Here is a 19,842-nt window from a genome sequence, read left to right as displayed (position 1 = left end):
TGCTTGATTTAATCTTGTCACTTTGGGCTCATAAAAAGCAGTTACTCTGATGCTTGTTCATTGAAGTAAACCAAATCTTTTTTGTTAATGCTATCTGATTTTTTGTTCATTTTTTAAAGTTACATAACCTTTTTTCTTTGTATTTCATGACCTGCATTGTTTGCAATAATCTATTCATATCTTCACTAATACTAAAGTTTATCATTTATGAGTCTTTAAATGACATTAACACTCCCAGAAAAAATAGGCATTTCGTTGTAATTAATGATATATCTATTAGTTTTATATAAATTAGGGAGGTCACATGCAAAATTAAGTCATTGATGTTTAGAGAGGTGAATGTTAAAAATTATACGGACTCTCTTTGGTTGCTCTGGCAGGGCCCATAGGTTTGGGCACAATATTAGATGTAGCTCTGAGCCATAGTTTTACAGGTTTAGGAACTAGACTTCCTTAGTGTATCTAGAGGTAGACCATATTCAAAGGTTCTGAAGAGACTGATTAATTTACTTGTTCATTTAATATTTATCGAGGCCTCCTTTTGTAAGGCCTTGTTCTAGGTAATAGGGATTATATTTTTTGGGATAGATTTTACTGCATGTGAGAGAGACCAGGAAGAAAACAAATAGTAGCTTAAACAAGATAGAAGTCCAGGCTATTAGGATGGTTCTGCTCTGTGAAGTTACTAGCAGTGCAAGTTTTCTTTGTCTTTTTCTTCTATTTCCTAGGTCTTGCTTGCCTTTGTCCATATGATTCAAGGGGACTTACCACCATGTTTGCTTTCTAGCCAGAATGAAGGAGGGAGGGGGCTGAGGAAGGTATACCTTTTCCCTTTAAAGGCACAACCTAGAAGTTGCTCACATCCCATTGACCAGAACTTGGTAATATGGTTACACCTACTGCAAGGGACACTAGGAAATCCAGGTGCTTAGAAGAAAATGGATATCTGGAGCCTATAAGCAGTTTCTTCCCCTGGGAGATAGTGGTAAGCACATTACACAGAGTCCTTGCCATCAAAGATTTATAATCAAGAGGGAGAAACAGACTATAAACAAATAAAAATCAAATGTATATACATTTGTAAAACATTTCGTGTGTGTGTATGTATATACAATATAGAGAGATAGGGTGTAATTTCAGGTTATAGTATGTAGTGGGAGAAAATAAACAAAATAGAATAAGGGACCCAGTCGGCGTGGCTCTGTGGTTGATTCCCAGTCAGGGCACATGCCAGGTTTCGGGCTGGATCCCGTGTGGGGTGTACAGGAGGGCCACCGATCAATGATTCCTTTTCATTATTGATGTTTCTGTCTCTTTCTCCCTCTCCCTTCCTCTCTGAAATCAATAAAAAAATATTTTAAAAAATAGAATAAGGGAAGGAGAGGGCAATTTTTTTGTTTGTTTAGAGCCACTAAGATACATGTATACTTAACAAGCAAAATTAAAAGCAGGGTTGATTTCATAGGTTTCACATATGTTTGTAATTGTGAGGAAAGAAGACTGTTTTAGATAGGAAGATCAAGGAAGATTTTGAAGGATGAGATTTGAGTAGAAATCTGAGTGAAGTGAAGGAATGTGAACCATAGGAATGTTAGGGAAACAGCAGATAGTAAGGCTAAAAAGGGTATATTTCTGGTACAGCCAAGGAATCAGTATAGCTGTAACTGAGTGACCCACTTAGGATGAATGATCTGACCTAGGCAAGGGAACATGTAGCTTGTAAGTTCCATGAACACAGGAACTTTGTTTTATTTGTCATTGTATTCAATGCCTAGAAGAGCTTTTGGCACATAATTGGCCCTCAATAAATCTTTCTTAAATGATTGAATGGCATAATCTGGAGTATATGGTACAGAATCAGGATAATTTCCATAATAGTCCTTATTTTCATTATAAATGCATATTTATTTGTTATCATTTAATTCACATGTACTTAGTTGTAATTACTAAGAATACTTTATTAATTTTAAAAGTCCTGCTAGTAAGTAAAAATATTTTAGCTAAAAATATAAACCAATTCAGTAACAAAATATGTAAGATAAACTTTTTAAAAATAAACTTTATTTGTAGCTTATATTTAGTTTTATTCAAAGTTGGCAAATATAGCAAACCAGTGGGGGAAAAAATAAAGTCACAATTTCCATTAAAAAGTACTGTGCATATTTTAATATATTTTCATCTTGACTTTATGTATATCTATTATTGAAACAAATATCTTTTCCTTTGTATTTTTTTAAAATGTATTTTTATTGATTTCAGAGAGGAAGGGAGAGGGAAAGAAACATCAATGATGAGAGAGAATCACTGATCGGCTGCCTCCTGCACAACCCCCCACTTGGGATCATGCCCACAACCCCAGCATGTGCCCTTGAATTGGACCCAGGATCCTTCAGTCCGCAGGTCGATGCTGTATCCACTGAGCCAAACCAGCTAGGGCTATTCTTTTTTTTTTTCTTACTTTACTGATCTGTCTGGGACTGGTAGAGATACTCTCTCACTGTTTCCCCCTTGTCACAGATAAGTCATATCACATACGTCTCTATTTGATGTAGCCACACTTGTCCTTGGGTCTTCATAAAATGGCTTTTGAATGTTGTTTCTGAACAGTCTAATAGATTCTAAGAGGGAAGGGTCATCATTTGTGTAAGACTCTCTTATATTCCCTCTAAACATTGTTGCTTTGCATAAAATTCATGTCTTTGGGCCTTTCCTTCCAGCAGTAATTTCTTAACAGCATCTTCAGTTTCTTGTACTGATTAATATAAGGTTTCTCCCCAGTGTATGCTTCATGAAGGCAGGGTTTTTTGTGTTTTGGTAACTGCTCTAATTCCAGCATCTATAGCTATACCTGAAACATGATAGGTATCAGTAAGTTTATTTGTTGAATGAATGAATCTGAATTAAAGCATAAATGTGAATAAATGAACTTTTAAAATCAAAAGCAAATGACTGTCCATCAGTTTTAAACTCTTGACTTTTTTTTCTTCTCCATGCTGTAGTTTTAGGCAGACTTATGTACATTTACCCTGTTACAGAAATGTGTGTTAAATTTTCCCCCTCTCAAATATTTTTTCTTCAGTTAAGGCATATAAGTATACATTTATCACTCATTTATCAAATCCATGTGCATGCTGTAGGTAAGGAAGTAAGTTGAACACTTACTTTCTAGGAGTAAGGAATAATTTTATTATATTTATATATTTTAAAATAAGCTTTTGACCAGGTAATGCAGCTTTCTGGCTCAATACAGGGATTCCTTTTTGAACTTGAGTTTTCACCTGGGGAATTAAAATTAAATATTAGAAAATGATTTTTTTCTGGAGGATTCATACCAAAAAATAGGATAACAGTTATCTGTAAGACTGTGTAAACCTTCTTAAAGCAGAAGATAGTTTTATTTTGTCCAATACCTCCAAAATGATGTATGTTTTTCAACTGTTAACGACCTGAGTTAATTGAAGATCTGTGTTAATCTGGTATGGGAAATAATATTGTTCCAAGACAAAATTACTCAAAACTATTGCTTTCATTTCATTGTTCCTATACAAAGGTTTAAGGAAGCATTTGCTTGCTCGTTTGCTTTTCTGCCAATCTTTGTATTCAGCAACTTTTTAGGTTTTTATGGTGATGACAAACTATTAGGCAAAAAGTACATACTCATGATTAATATTTATGCTATAAATTCGGGGGGTCTTTTAAAAATCATTCTGAAACATTCTTTGATCCTATAATCTCATTTTTTGAAATCTCCTAGGAAAACAACCCGAAGAGAAAAAACCCTTAGCAGCTTTAAAGAAATATTTAGGGTGATCCTATAAAATAGTACATACCTAATAGGGGTTGAAAGAGATAATGTGATAGAATTATGTGACTTGACTATAAGTTTGTATAATTTTTTTCAGATGTTTAAATGTACAATAAAAGTCCAGCCATTATAACAATAACAGTTTATTTAAATTTGAAAAATGCTTGAAAATGGACAGTATAATTATATGTATCTATGCAAGTTAATGTAAATAATGTATATATACCAAAAACTCTAGATGTTATACTTGAGGGGAAAAACTTAGTAGTATTTAAATGAAAAGATAACAGTTTCTGAACTCTGAAACATATCAGTTACCAAGGAGAAATTATTTCTAACAGGTGTTATGTAACTTTACTCTTATAGGCCAAAGAGTGTGGGCAGATGCAAAATAAGTGGCTGATGATAAACATCCAGAATGTACAAGACTTTGCATGCCAGTGCCTCAACCGTGATGTATGGAGCAATGATGCTGTGAAGAATATTATCCGGGAACATTTCATTTTCTGGCAGGTGAGGAGAGTTAAACAAAGTTTTAGTAGCATTTTACTTTCGTAGTATGGGATGTTGAGAAGGAGGAATTCAGTAATAAACTGGAAAAATTTTAATAACTGAGTTAAATTATGATATGTGAAAAGATAAGACCACCCATAATGGCTGAAATAGTAAGGACAAGTGAAAATTAGGGCAGCAATGAAGAACTCTCGAGGGAAGGAAAGAAAGAACCAAGCTGCGTAACTATGTAATATTCATATCTCAGATGAGCTTAAATATCTTGATAGAGTGCACAACTGTACTATTCAGTCCTGTATAATAAAAGGCTAATATGCAGTTGACCGAATGGTGGAGCAACTGGTTGCTATGACGTGCACTGACCACCAAGGGACAAACGCTCAATGCAGGAGCTGCCCCTTGGTGGTCAGTGCACTCCCACAGGGGGAGCGCCTCTCAGCCAGAAGCCGGGCTCACGGCTGGCGAGTGCAGTGGTGGTGGTGGGAGCCTCTGCCTTCAGTTGGACATCCCCCAAGGGCAACCGGACCCCGGACTGCAAGAGGGCGCAGACCAGGCTGAGGGACCCCACCCCCGAGTACACGAATTTCGTGCACTGGGCCTCTAGTTCTATATAATAAAACCCTAATATGCAAATCGACTGGTCACTGACCACCAGGGGGCAGATGCTCAATTCAGGAGCTGCCCCCTGGTGGTCAGTGCACTCCCATGGGGAGCGTCACTCAGCCAGAAGCCGGGCTCACCGCTGGCGAGCGCAGTGGCAGTGGCAGGAGGTAAGGAGCAAGGGGTCACAGACTGCTAGAGGCCTGGACTGCGAGAGGGATGTCTGACTGCCGCCAGGGGTCCCAGTCTCCCATGCAGTGAGGATACAGGCATGTGACCTAAGACCTGGGTTTAGAAGTAAACAATGTGAATATGTAGCAGTGAGGGGGGAACTGATTTAGCAAGCCCCAGTGCATGAATCTTGTGCACCAGGCCTCTAGTAGGAATATAATGTGAGCCACATATTTAATTAAAAATGCTCTAGTAGCTACATTTTAAAAGGTCCAGAGAAACAGGTGAAATTAATTTTAATGTCTTAAAGTCAATATATCTAATATCAAACTAATATTAAAATCTTAATGAGATGTTTTGATTTTTGTGTGTGTATGTGTGAAGTCTCCAAGATGTGATGTGTGTATATTTTATACGTACAGAACTGCTCAGTTCAGACCAGCCATGTTTCAAGTACTTCAATAGCACATGTAGTGGTTGTTATAATTGACAGTGTGAATGTAGAAGATCTTGAGTAATGGAAAAACATTTGACTAAGATTTGGATTTTAGCTTGAGTTTTATACTTTTTATGTATATTTCTTAGTATTGTCACTTAATCTTGCTGATTCTGTTTTCTTTTTATATAAATTATCAAGCTAAGGTTAGATAATCTTGTTCAAATTTTTTATTTTTTTATGAAAAATTATAGAAAATAAAAACATCTGAATGAACTTAATTTTTTCCACTATAAGATATGTTGTTAATGTTATTAATTTATTCATTCATGTTTTACAGGTCCCCTAAATTCAGTATTTTTTCTGAATGGTAAACTTTTCTTCTACAACTATTTTTTTTAATATGTTTTTATTGATTTTTTTTTTTTTTTTTTAAGAGAGAGTGGAAGGGAGAGGGGTAGAGAGATAGAAACATCAATGAGAGAGGAGCATCATCGTTTGGCTGCCTCCTGCACACCCCCTACTGGGGATAGAGCCCACAACCCGGGCATGTGCCCTATCGGGTAATTGAATCAGTGATCTGTTAGCTCTGGGTCAACACTCAACTGCCGAGCCCCACCAGCTGGGCTCTTCCGCAACTATTGGTTGAGATTCTCTTTGACTAGCACTGTGTTAGCCAAGCTTATCATCTCAATATGTAGTGACTTATTAAGATGTGTATGATAGATTTTGGAATAATATAGGTGGACAGATAACTTGATCAGAAAGAGCAATATCTCTTCTGAATTGGAAAGGGAGGAAAAGCGGATTGATACATGTTTCCACAGGGACTGAGGACAGGAAGTTGAGGTAGTTCACACCAGATTACCTTCATTTTTCTCTTTAATGTAGGAATTGAATCCTAACATATACTAAAGGTGTATTTGGAGAATTGTTGTTGGTATATAACAAGGATACAGTTGATACTTTTTTAGAGGTTGACTTTTTTTTATATCAATGATTTAACAGGTTTATCATGACAGTGAGGAAGGTCAGAGATACATACAATTTTATAAGCTAGGGGATTTCCCCTATGTTTCCATCTTGGATCCACGGACAGGTAATATTTATTTTATATCAGCTTACAGCAATTGACATATGACATTTTTCAATTACCTAAATATTTGATCTTTAATATTTGACTGGATTCAGTTTCAGAATTCTTTGTAATAATTTAGGTGAAGGGTTTTTATTCATGTCCTTTAGACTTATTTAAACATCTATTAAAATGTGTTAGGGAGTCAGTCTGTTTCTGACAATTTGGGGAGATTAATGTTTTTTATATTTGTGCAGCTCTGTACTTTCTAAAACTAATATTTTATCTTGTCATATTTTAAGGGATCCCCTTGGGTTTTCTGTTATTAAAATATTAAGATTGTTCAGGTACTGGTTGTAATCCCACCAGAGAAGCGGAGGGTAGAACTGGTTTTATTATTAATGAATTTTTATCAAGATTTTGCTTCGTTTGAATCTCTTCTTTCTAAATGCCAATAAATGATATTAGCAGATAAAGAAGTTGCCAGTTGGCTAGGAATTCTAGGCTGGCTATAATTGATGAATTCTTTGGGTTATGAAAACGCTATGTAATTTAAACTGGTGAAGGGTGGGTGAAAGGTTAACATGGTGGTACTTGGGCAGGCTAAATAGCCATCTCAGATGGTGGATAAAGAAAAATTGAATTTATTTAAGAAAAGGGGTGGGGGAAGGGATATCCAAAGGGAAGGGCTGCATAGCACTGAGCCAAGGTGATATTGGGTGATGATGTCTGCCCCAGGAGCTGGAGTTTCATTGTTATATGCAGTCACTGGTGGGAAGCTCTTGTCGTCAGTGTGTGTGGGCTGAGTTGGTGGGCTTGGAATGTGGATATGCGATCAGGCGTTTTTTAGGACAGTTTTAATTCCTTATATAGTCTGATTCCTGGTGTCCAGCAAATTTTTCTGGTCTTTGTCCTCCTGAGGCGGGAAGCTTGGACAAGTTTTTGGTCTTTGTTTTCCTGTGGCAGGAAGCTTACAAATGGCCATTAAGGACTATATTGCTCTGAGTCCTAACAGTGGGAATATGTGTTCCTAAAATTTTAATTATGCAAATGCCAAAAAAATACTTAATGAGAATGTTGAGAAGGCATGTTGATTTTATTATATTTATATATCACGTTTTTTAATTTTTAGGTCAGAAGCTAGTAGAGTGGCACCAGTTAGACGTATCTTCTTTCTTGGACCAAGTGACGGGATTTCTGGGTGAACATGGGCAACTGGATGGACTTTCTAGCAGTCCCCCCAAAAAATGTGCCCGTTCAGTAAGTATAAATAAGAAGTGATAATGGGCAATTAAATGTAACTGTATATAGATGTCTTGTGTAAAATGTTTGAAGTTAAGATCTTAAAGATATTCATGTAAGTATTGGACAGTTATAATTTGTGGCTCTACAACATCTTAGATGCCCTTCTTATATTTTGATAATTTCCCACATGTGGATTCTGTCTTCTCAGTAAAATCATACGATTCATATTCCCAGTCTCCCTTGCAGTTAGGATACCTGGGTTTAGAAGTAAGCAATATGAATATGTAGCAGTGAGGAGGGGAACTGATTTAGCAAGCCCCGATGATGGAGAAATCCACTTCTTTTAAAGGCAGCATTGCCAGGTCTAAGCAGCAGTAAAAAAAAATAATGGTATTTTTGCTAGAAAACTCTCATGGTATAGGTGGTCATTATTACTAGTTATATAGCTTTAGGACCTGGCTCTCTAGCCCACCTTGAGATTACTTCTATACTTATTTTCTATAATACACTATTATTAGGCAGACCTAGTTGATAATTGGTCTAAATATTAATTGGAAATCATAGACCTACAAAGATATCAGAATTTCACATTGGTTGTAGGAGCTGTTAGGGTTTGATTGTCAGGATAAAATTAGTTTTAGAAGATAAGACTTTAATAGTCCATATCATGCAGTGATGAAAGTTACTTAACTAATCACATAGAATAAAGTACCCATTTAATAAAAGACTATATGGATACTTGCAAAGAGGGGGTATAGAATCCCCCTCCCCCCAATTATTCAGACACAACAGAGCAGAACTAAAACATTGTTTCACTTTTATCTATAGACTATTTGTTTGGTTTTTTTCATTGTTAAGAGAAGTTTTACTTACCTATGATTCTTTTTTAAGGCATTAAAAAATCCAGAGTTTCTATAATTGTCCTAAGAGAGTTTCTTATCTTTTGCAGTCATAAGGCTGATATTGTAAAAAACCAGAGCCTGAGTTTGTGAGTTGCTGAATTTCAACATAAATTGAATTTACAACTTTACCAGCTCTCTTATAAAAATTAAGGGACTTAATGGAAAATAGTGGGACCATAAAAATTGGACAAATACATAGGGATGATTTGGGTCACTTAGTACCTAAGACTCTACTTACTATACTAAATTATTTGATTATTATAAATTTTGATCAACTGTGTGCAAGAGAAGCATCAACAAATAATGGCTTAAACGAGGAAGACATCTACTTTTCTCAGCAAGAAGTCCAGAAGCAAGCAGCTAGGGATTGACTTTGTAATGTTATCAAGGAACCAGGTTCCTCCTCTTTTATTCCCCGCCTCCATCCATCCCTAGTATTTATTGGCTTTTGTCCTCATGGTCATAGTTAGATGCTATACTCTTAGGTGCAAGCATGACAAGGACGAATGGGGTGTTGACTGTTACAAAGGTAAACAGCCACGGATAAGAGTTTTGCTTATTTTAGCTGGGCACATTTTCTTGCACAAACATAACGGAGGCTCTGTTAATAAGGAAGCAGAGAAGACTGGATAAGAGATAGGAAACTAGCGGTGTCCGTCATACTGTTGTTCTTTAAAATCAACTTACATGGTATATAGTGTTATCTGCAATCTGTCCAAGCTGTTGCATGTCATGTGGGCACATCTGCTTGCTTTTCTGTGTGTGTGATAAATTAGCCTTAAGTTTATTATATTTAAATTTTTATAGCCTTAATAATTACTGTGCAATAAACTGAACACATTTAAAAATTAAAATTTGACAAATTTTGATATGAGTATCTTTTCATGTGCTTTTTTGCTATCTCTTGATGAAGTGTCAATTCAGGTCTCTGTCTTGTTTTTTATTGGGTTGCATGTCATCTTAATTATAAGCGTTCTTTCTTTTTTTATCCTCATGTGTTTTACTAATTTTAGAGAGGGGAAAGGAGAGAGAAACATCAATCAGTTGCCTCCTGTATGCACCCCAACCAGGGATCAAAACTGTAATATAGGTATGTGCCATTGAACCCACAGCCTTTTGGTGTATGGGACCATGCTCCAACCAACTGGCCAGGTCTATAAGGGTTCTTTTTATAGTCTATATATAGAGTTTATAGATAATTTTCTCCCAGTGTGTTACTTACTTATTCGTTTCATAATAGTGTTTTTTGAAGAGCAAATTTTAAATTACTGATGAAATCCAATTTATCAACTTATATTCTATGCTTTTTGTCTTATGTGATAATTTTTTTAAAATATATTTTTAGCTCTTAAGTCAGTGATCCTCTTTGAATTAATTCTTTTTTTTTTTTTTTTTTTTTTTAATATATTTTTATTGATTTTTTACAGAGAGAAAGGGAGAGAGATAGAGAGTTAGAAACATCGATGAGAGAGAAACATCGATCAGCTGCCTCCTGCACACTCCCCACTGGGGATGTGCCCGCAACCCAGGTACATGCCCCTGACCGGAATCGAACCTGGGACCTTTCAGTCCGCAGGCCGATGCTCTATCCACTGAGCCAAACCGGTCTCGGCTGAATTAATTCTTATATATGGTGTTAGGGTAGGGTCTAGTTAGGGTTTTTTGGTTGTTTGCACATAGCTATGCACTTGTTGCAACATCATTTGTGGAAAGGTTATCCTTTCCCCATTGAATTGCCTTTGAACCCTTATCAAAAATTGATCATATATGTTTGGTTTATGGTCTCTATTCTTCCCTGTGATTGATATATCTTTCTTTTTCTTTTTTTTTTTTTACAGTGATTACTTTTAAACATTTAATTTAATTAATTAATTAATTTATTTTATTGCTTAAAGTATTACAAAGAGTATTACATATGTCTCCTTCCCCCCCCCCCCCCCCCCGCCCTTGACAATCCCCTGGCCTCCCCTACCCCCCAGTGTCTTATGTCCATTGGTTATGCTTATATGCATGCATACAAGTCCTTCGGTTGATCTCTTACCCACCCCTCTCCTGCCCCCCCACCCTCCCCGGCCTTCCTGCTGTAGTTTGACAGTCTGTTTGAGGCAGCTCTGCCTCTGTATCTATTTTTGTTCATAAGTTTATAATGGTCTTTATTATCCATAAATGAGTTAGATCATGTGGTATTTTTCCTTCATTGACTGGCTTATTTCACTTAGCATAATGCTCTCCAGTTCCATCCATGCTGTTGCAAATAGTAAGAGTTCCTTCTTTTTTACAGCAGCATAGTATTCCATTGTGTAGGTGTACCACAGTTTTCTAATCCATTCATCTACAGATGGGCACTTAGGCTGTTTCCGGATCTTAGCTATGGTGAATTGTGCTGCTATGAACATAGGGGTGCATATATCCTTTCTGATTGGTGTTTCTGGTTTCCTGGGATATATTCCTAGAAGTGGGATCACAGGGTCAAATGGGAGTTCCATTTTTAGTTTTTTGAGGAAATTCCATACTGTCTTCCATAGTGGCTGCACCAGTCTGCATTCCCACCAGCAGTGCACAAGTGTTCCTTCTTCTCCACATCCTCTCCAGCACTTGTCGTTTGTTGAATTGTTGATGATAGCCATTCTGACAGGTGTGAGATGGTACCTCATTGTTGTCTTGATTTGCATCTCTCGGATGATTAGCGACTTTGAGCATGTTTTCATATGTCTCTTGGCTTTCTGAATGTCCTCTTTTAAAAGGTGTCTATTTAGGTCCTTTGCCCATTTTTTGATTGGATTGTTTTTTGTTTTTTTTTAAATATATTTTATTGATTTTTTACAGAGAGGATGGGAGAGGGATAGAGAGTTTGAAACATCAATGAGAGAGAAACATCAATCAGCTGCCTCCTGCACACCTCCTATTGGGGATGTGCCTGCAACCAAGGTACATGCCCTTGACCGGAATTGAACCCGGGACCCCTCAGTCCGCAGGCCTACGCTCTATCCACTGAGCCAAACCGATCAGGGCTGATTGGATTGTTTATCTTCCTTTTGTTGAGTTGTATGAGTTCCCTATAAATGTTGGAGGTTAAACCCTTATCAGTGATAGCATTGGCAAATATGTTCTCCCATGTAGTGGGCTTTCTTGTTGTGTTGTTGAGTTGATGGTTTCTTTTGCTGTGCAGAAACTTTTTATTTTGATGTAGTCCCATTTGTTTATTTTCTCTTTAGTTTCCGATGCCCTATGATCTGTATCGGTGAAGAAACTGCTTCGGCATATGTCTGAGATTTTGTTGCCTTTGGATTCTTCTAGTATTTTTATGGTTTCCCGTCGTATATTTAAGTCCTTTATCCATTTTGAGTTTATTTTTGTGTACGGTGTAAGTTGGTGGTCTAGTTTCATTTTCTTGCATGTATCTGTCCAATTTTCCCAACACCATTTATTGAAGAGACTATCTTGACTCCATTGTATGTTCTTGCCTCCTTTGTCAAATATTAATTGAGCGTATTGGTTGGGGCTGATTTCTGGGCTCTCTATTCTATTCCATTGATCTATATGTCTGTTCTTGTGCCAGTACCAGGCAGTTTTGAGAACAGTGGCTTTGTAATACAGCTTGATATCTGGTATTGAGATCCCACCTACTTTGTTCTTTCTCAGGATCGCTGCAGCTATTCGGGGTCGTTTTTTATTCCAGATGAATTTTTGGAGAGTTCGTTCTAGGTCTGAAATATGCCACTGGTATTTTAATGGGAAGTGCGTTGAATTTATAGATTGCTTTGGGCAGTATGGACATTTTAATGATGTTGATTCTACCAATCCAAGAACATGGTATGTTCTTCCATCTCTTTATGTCTTCCTCTATGTCTTTTTTCAACGTCCTGTAGTTTTCTGAGTAGAGGTCTTTTACCTCTTTAGTTAAGTTTATTCCTAGGTAGCTTAATTTTTTTGGTGCGATGGTAAATGGGATTGCTTTTTTGGTCTCTCTTTCTGCAAATTCACTATTGGTGTATAGAAATGCCATTGATTTCTGGCGTTAATTTTGTATCCTGCTACATTGCCGAATTCTTTTATTAAGTCTAATAGTTTTTTGATGGAGTCTTTAGAGTTTTTTAAGTATAATATCATGTTATCTACAAATAAGGACAGTTTTACTTCTTCTTTTCCAATTTGGATGCCTTTCATTTCTTCTTCTTGTCTAATTGCAATGGCTAATACTTCCAGTACTATGTCGAACAGGAGTGGTGAGAGTGGGCATCCCTATCTTGTTCCTGTTTTAGGGGAAATGGTGTTAGTTTTTGTCCATTGAGTATGATGTTGGCTGTGGGTTTGTCATATATGGCTTTTATTATGTTGAGGTATGATCCTTCAATTCCCACCTTGCTGAGAGTTTTTATCAAAAATGGGTGTTGAATTTTGTCAAACGCTTTTTCTGCATCAGTTGATATGACTGTGGTTTTTTTCTTTCAATTTGTTTATGTGATGTATCACGTTTATTGATTTGCGGATATTGTACCATCCTTGCATCCCTGGGATAAATCCTACTTGGTCGTGGTGTGTGATCTTTCTGATGTACTGCTGGATCCAATTTGCTAAGATTTTGTTGAGGATTTTGGCATCTATGTTCATGAGGGATATTGGCCTGTAATTCTCTTTCATTGTGTTGTCTTTACCTGGTTTTGGTATTAGGGTGATGCTGGCTTCATAGAATGAGCTTGGAAGTGTTCCTTCCTCTTGGATTTTTTGTAGTAGTCTGAGGAGGATAGGTTTTAGTTCTTCCTTGAATGTTTGGTAAAACTCCCCTGTGAAGCCATCTGGTCCTGGGCTTTTGTTTGCTGGAAGCTTTTTGGTGACTGCTTCAATTTCTTCCATAGTTATTGGCCTGTTGAGATTTTTAGATTCTTCCTGATTAAGTTTTGGAATGTTGTATTTTTCTAGGAATTTGTCCATTTCCTCCAGGTTGTCTAGTTTGTTGGAGTAGAGTTGTCCATAGTATTTTTTAACAATCATTTGTATTTCTGTGGGATCTGTTGTTATTTTGCCTCTATCATTTCTGATTTTGTTTATTTGGTTCCTCTCTCTCTGCTTCTTGTTGAGCCTGGCTAGAGGTTTGTCAATCTTGTTTATCCTTTCAAAGAACCAGCTCTTTTTTACATTGATTTTCTGTATTGTTTTTTTGGTCTCTATGTCATTTATTTCTGCTCTAATCTTTATTATCTCCTTCCTTCTGCTCACTCTGGGGTTTTCTTGTTACTCTCTTTCTAATTCTTTGAGTTGTAGAGTTAGATGATTTACTACCATTTTTTCTTGTTTGTTGAGATAGGCCTGTAGAGCTATAAACTTCCCTCTCAGGACTGCTTTGATTGTGTCCCAAAGGTTTTGGATTGTTGTGTTTTCATTGTCATTAGTTTCCAGGATGTTTTTAATTTCTTCTTTGATCTCATTGGTAACCCAATCAATATTTAATAACATGCTATTCAGCTTCCAAGTGTTTGAGTATTTTGAGTTGTTTTTATTGTAGTTTATTTCTAATATTATGCCATTGTGGTCTGCGAAGATGCTTGGTATGATTTCAGTCTTCTTGAATTTGGGGAGACTTTGTTTGTGACCCAATATGTGGTCTATTTTTGAAGATGTCCCATGAGCACTTGAGAAGAACATGTATTTTGTGGCTTTGGGGTGAAGTGTTCTGAAGATGTCGATTAAGTCCATCTGATCTAGTGAGTCATTTAGGATTGCTGTTTCTTTGCTGAGTTTTTGCCTAGCGGATTTATCCAGTGATGTCAGTGGTGTATTAAAGTCCCCTACTATGATTGTATTGTTGTCGATCTCTCCCCTGATATCTTCCAGGAGTTTTCTTATGTATGTGGGTTCTCCTGCATTGGGTGCATATATGTTTATCAGGGTTATATCCTCTTGTTGTATTGATCCCTTTAGTATTATGAAATGGCCTTCCTTATCTCTTGTTATGGCCTTCACTTTGAGGTCTATTTTGTCCGATACAAGTATTGCTACCCCAGCGTTTTTTTTCATTTCCATTTGCCTGAAAGATATTTTTCCATCCCTTCACTTTCAGTCTGTGTGAGTCCCTTCTAATGAGGTGGGTCTCTTGTAGACAGCAAATACATGGATCATGTTTTTTTATCCATTCAGCCACTCGATGTCTTTTGATTGGACCATTTAGTCCATTTACGTTTAAAGTTATTATTGAAAGGTACTTGTTTGTAGCCATTTCTATTTTTTTGTGGCTGTTTTCTTTCTGGGCTTTTTATTTCTCCTTTTTACACCAGTCCCTTTAGCATTTCTTGCATTGCTGGCTTGGTGGTGATAAACTCCCTTAGCCTTTTTTTGTCTGTGAAGCTTCTTATTTCCCCTTTAATTTTGAATGATAGCCTTGCTGGATAGAGTATTCTTGGATTCAGTCCTTTGCTTTGCATCACTTTGTAAATTTCTGTCCATTCTTTTCTGGCCTGATGTGTTTCTGTTGAGAAATCATTTGATAATCTGATGGGGGAATCCTTTGTAGGTAACTCTCTGTTTCTCTCTTGCAGCCTTTAAGATTCTCTCTTTGTCTTGTACATTTGCCATCGTTATTATGACGTGTCTTGGTGTGGGTCTTTTGGGGTTCATCTTGCCTGGGACTCTCTGTACTTGTGTAACTTTTTTCTTCCCCATATCTGGGATGTTTTCTGACATTATTTCTTCAAATAGATTTTCTGATCCGTGCTGCTCTTCTTGTCCTTCTTGCAGCCCTATTATGCGTATGTTACTTCGTTTCATGTTGTCCCGAAGCTCCCTTAGGCTCTCCTCCTGCTTTTTAATTTTTTTCTCCAGTTGCTGTTCAGATTGAGCTTGTTTCTCTGCCTTATCTTCTAACTCACTAATTCGGTCCTCTGCTTCTTCTAGTCTGCTGTTGAAACTTTCCATGGTGTTTTTGATTGTAGCTATATCACTTTTCATTTCTTCCTGATTCTTGCATAGGTTGTTGATTTTCTCATCCATCCGGTGAATGAATTGTACAACCATTATTCTGAATTCTTTTTCTGTCATGTTGCATGCTTCAACTTCATTAATTTCCTTTCTTGGCGACTCCTCATTGTCTTTCCTCTGGGTGTTGTGTCGTCTTTTCATTCTGATTATCTCCCGATGGTTCAAACGTCGAGTTGCGTGGGCCTGGGCCGTGTGTAGTGGGAGCCTCCCACCACCCTAGTGTCACTGAAGAGCTCTGACACTAAGATATGTGGTTGTTGTGGGTTGGTGGGAACCAGGCTCGCTCAGAGTCAGTGTTGCCAGCGCTCAGTGTGGCCTCGTACGCGCCCTTAGAATCAGGGACCCTGCCTGCACTGTGCTGAAACAGAGACCCCCCTGGAGCGTGTTGAAAACCAGAGCCCCCTAGTGTGCGCCAAGAGTCAGAGTTCCCCAGGAATCCAGTATCAGAGTCTCTGTTGCTTCGCAGGACCTGGCCTTGAGAATCAGGGTCCCTGTGTGCCCTTGCACCCGGAATTGGAGTCACTGGCTCTTAGTATGAATGCACAGGGAATCAGGATCACAGGCGCAGGTGATAAGAAACACAGTCAAGTCACTGGTGCTTGGTGCTGCCTCCTGCCCAGAGAATCGGGGTCCCTGGGCCTGTGCTACGCGGGACAAATTCCCGGTGTTGGCGCGATTGCTCCCAGCCCAGGGCTCCGAAGCCGGCAGTGCGCGTAGGATCAGTTCCCGGTGTTTGCGCGTTTGCTCCCAGCCCTGGGCTCCTGGAGCAGGCAATGCGAGCAGGACCAGTTCCTGGTTTTCGCGCGATTGCTCCCAGCTCAGGGCTCCGAAGCCGGCAGTGGGCGTATGATCAGTTCCCTGTGTTCGAGCATTTGCTCCCAGCCCAGGACTCCTAAACCCGGCCCTACGCGGGATCAGTTCCAAGGTGCTCGCGCACTTCCAGGCCAAAGTTCCTGCAGCGCTGAGGCCCAGGCAAGGGGTGGGTCTATCAGTTAGTTACTCTGGCGCTGCCCGAGAGCCTGCGGGAAGGGGGGATGGGCTCTGTTACTCACGGATCTGCTGCAGGGATTTCTGAACTTTTGGTGTCCGCAGGTCTGTAGCTGTGGTCACAGGTCTCTGTCCCCAGTGGCTGCAGGGTCCTGGTATGCGTCTGAGATCAGACTGGGTGGTGCTGAGGCCAGGATCCTAGTCTCAAGCAGCTCTGTTTCCCAAGATGGCATGGTCGCTATGCCTGTCCTGGCCGCCCAGGAGTGTCCGCGCAGGGAGAAGGACTCCGCAGCCTCAGACTGCCCGGTTTAGCAGCCCCTTAAAAGACCTGCAGAATCTAACTGTCCCTAGCTCATACACACACACTACACACGTCCACACACTCCTCTATCACTTCCTTGGCGCTCTCACACTTTCTCCCTCCCTGCCTTCCTGCTGGTCGCCATTTTTCCTCCCGATAAATCTTTCTTTACACCAGTATTTCAGTCTTAATGATTATTGTACCTTTGTAAGTCTTGAAATGTCATAGTTAAGTCCTCCATCTTTGTAGTTGTTTTGTTCAGGTCTTTTGCATATAAGTTTTAGAACCAGCTTGTCACTTTCTACAAAGAAAGGTACTAGGACTTTGATTGGAATTGCATTGGCTCTATGGATCATTTTGGAGAGAATTTACATCCTAACAATATTGAGTCTGCAGATCCGTGAACATGGCATATAGTATATCTCATTTATTTAAGCTTTAAATTTTTCTTAGCAATATTATATAGTTTTTATATTATGAGCTTGTAGCCTGCAATCTTGCTAAACTCATTAATTAGCTCTAATAGCTTTTTTGTAGATTGCTTTGAATTTTCTATAGAAATAGTCATGTTGTCCACAAATAGACTTATTTTATGTCTTCCTAGTCAATCTCTTGCCTTTTATTTATTTTTTCTTAGGACTTCCAGTACAAAGTTAAAAGTAGAAAGAGATTAGAGATCCTTGTTTCTAGCATTAGGGGGAAGTTGTCTTTCACCATTAAATTTGATGCTAGTGCCCTAGCCATTTTGGCTCAGTGGATAGAGCATTGGCCTGCAGACTGAAGGGTCCAGGTTTGATTCCAGTCAAGGGCATGTACCTCAGTTGCAGCTCCTCCCTGGCCCTGGTCTGGTTACATGCCAATTGATGTGTTTCTCTTACACTGATATTTCTCACTGTCTTTCCCTCTCTCTTCCACTTTCTCTAAAAAAAAAAAAAAATCAATGGAAATATATTCTCAGGTGAGGATTAAAAAAATTTTTTGATACTAGCTATATGTTTCTTGTAGAGTGGAAACTTTTTAAAAATATATGTTTTTAATAATTTCAGAGAGGAAGGGAGAGGGAGAGAGAGATAGAAACATCAATGATGAGAGAGAATCATGGATAGGCTGCCTCCGGCCTGCCCCCCACTGGGGATAGAGCCTGCAACACGAGTATGTGCCCTTGACCGGAATTGAACCTGGTACCCCCTTCAATCCATAGGCAGATGCTCTATCCACTGAGCCAAACTAGCTAGAGCTCTTGTAGATACACTTTATCAGGTTGAGGAAGTTTCCTTCTAATCCTAGTTTGCTGAGTTTTTATATAAGGGAATTTTGTCATAGTTTTGTCACATCTATTGAGATGAGCATACGGATTTCTATTTTTAGTGAATTCCATTGGTTGGTTTTTTAATGGTAATCCAACCTTTCATTACTGTGCTAAAACCCACCTGATTATGATGCATTATTTTTTAATATATTTCTGTCAAGAATTTTTGTGTCTCTGTTTGTGAGAGATGTTGTTTGTAGTTTTTTGTGTGATTGTTTTGTTTTCCTTGTCATATCTTTGTCTGGTTATAATATCAACTTAATGCTAGCCTTACAATGAATTGAGAAGTGTTTTCTCCCATTATGTTTCCTGGAAGTTTGTGTAAAATTGATGTTATTTCTTCCTTAATATTTGATGACATTCACTAGTGAAACTACCTGAGCCTAGAGTTTTCTTTGTGGGAAGTTACAAACTACATATTCAATTTAATTAATAGATATAGGACTGCTTAGGTATCTATTCTTTAATGAGCTTTATTAGGTTGTGTCTTCTAAGGATTTGTCCATTTTACCAAAGGTGTCAGATATATTGTCTTCAATTTATTTATTATATTTCCTTTTAATTCCTTTAATGACTGCAGTGTCTGTAGTGATGGGCCCTCTGTCAATCCTGTTATAGTAATTTGTGGCTTCTTTTTTCCCTGACAATTTTATTAATTTAAAAGCTTTTGGTTTCATTGAATTTTTCTTGTTTTCTAGGTCATTGATTGATTTCCATCTTTTCTCTTTTTCCTTCTGTGTAGTTGGGTTTCATATTATTTTCTTATTCTATGTAGGTACTTTTTAAAAATTTAATATAGAAACAGGGAATTAATTGAGACCATTTTTTCCTAATATAGGCAGTTAGTTCTATACTTTCTCTGTAAGTTGTGCTTTTGCTCCATACTACAAGCTTTTTCTAGCTACAAGGGAAACTGGTAAATGGACATTTTTAGCTTGATATGTTTTCTTTTATGCACATTATTAGGCTTCTGTAAGTAAGGACTAAAGAGAATGGATATTGAGTAGAAAGCCAGCAATTGCCATGGTGACAATCTTTAAAATCAAGCTATGTGCTGTGCAATGTCATTGTCATAAAACTGCAGTCTACCTAAGCCATTGCAGGTCATATGGGCACATGTACTTACTCTTTTTGAGGGGGTGGGGGGGTGATAACTTAGCCTTAACTTTATTTTTTGCTATATTATTGGCAGATACTGAAAGCCAAAATGAGATTCCTTTAGTTTTTTTGTTAACAGCCCTTTTTTTTTTTTACCCTTTTATTGTGGAAATTTTTAAGGATATTCAAAAGTACAAGGAATTTCTTGAACTATGTATCCATTAACTAATTTCAGTAATTTTCAACAAGTGTCCAGTCTTGTTTTACTGTATCCCGTCTTATTCACATTATTTTGCAGTAAATCTTAGAATTCATTGTTTCTTAATCCCTTCACCATTTTCGCCCAGTCCCATGACCCAGTCTCCTCCCCTCTGACAGCTGTCAGCCTGTTCTCTATAGACAAAGGCTTTTTTTAAAAAAAAAAACAA

The 19,842-nt window shown here is 38.0% G+C and overlaps 1 protein-coding gene across 1 annotated transcript in view; it reads left to right on the top strand.

Moving 5' to 3' along the window:
- The window catches only part of UBXN7 (UBX domain protein 7), an 87,457-nt gene that overhangs the window by 52,710 nt on the left and 14,905 nt on the right, over positions 1-19,842 (top strand). The window contains exons 6-8 of the mRNA XM_036352032.1: positions 4,172-4,318; positions 6,534-6,624; positions 7,733-7,860. Coding sequence (XP_036207925.1) covers positions 4,172-4,318; positions 6,534-6,624; positions 7,733-7,860 — 366 coding nt within the window. The remainder of the gene's footprint in view (positions 1-4,171; positions 4,319-6,533; positions 6,625-7,732; positions 7,861-19,842) is intronic.

The sequence above is a fragment of the Myotis myotis genome, unplaced genomic scaffold (genome assembly GCF_014108235.1).
Source record: "Myotis myotis isolate mMyoMyo1 unplaced genomic scaffold, mMyoMyo1.p scaffold_m19_p_2, whole genome shotgun sequence".
In the NCBI taxonomy this organism is placed as follows: domain Eukaryota; kingdom Metazoa; phylum Chordata; class Mammalia; order Chiroptera; family Vespertilionidae; genus Myotis; species Myotis myotis.
Note: the sequence above shows the minus strand (reverse complement) of the source record. Positions and strands in the feature narration are given on the sequence as shown.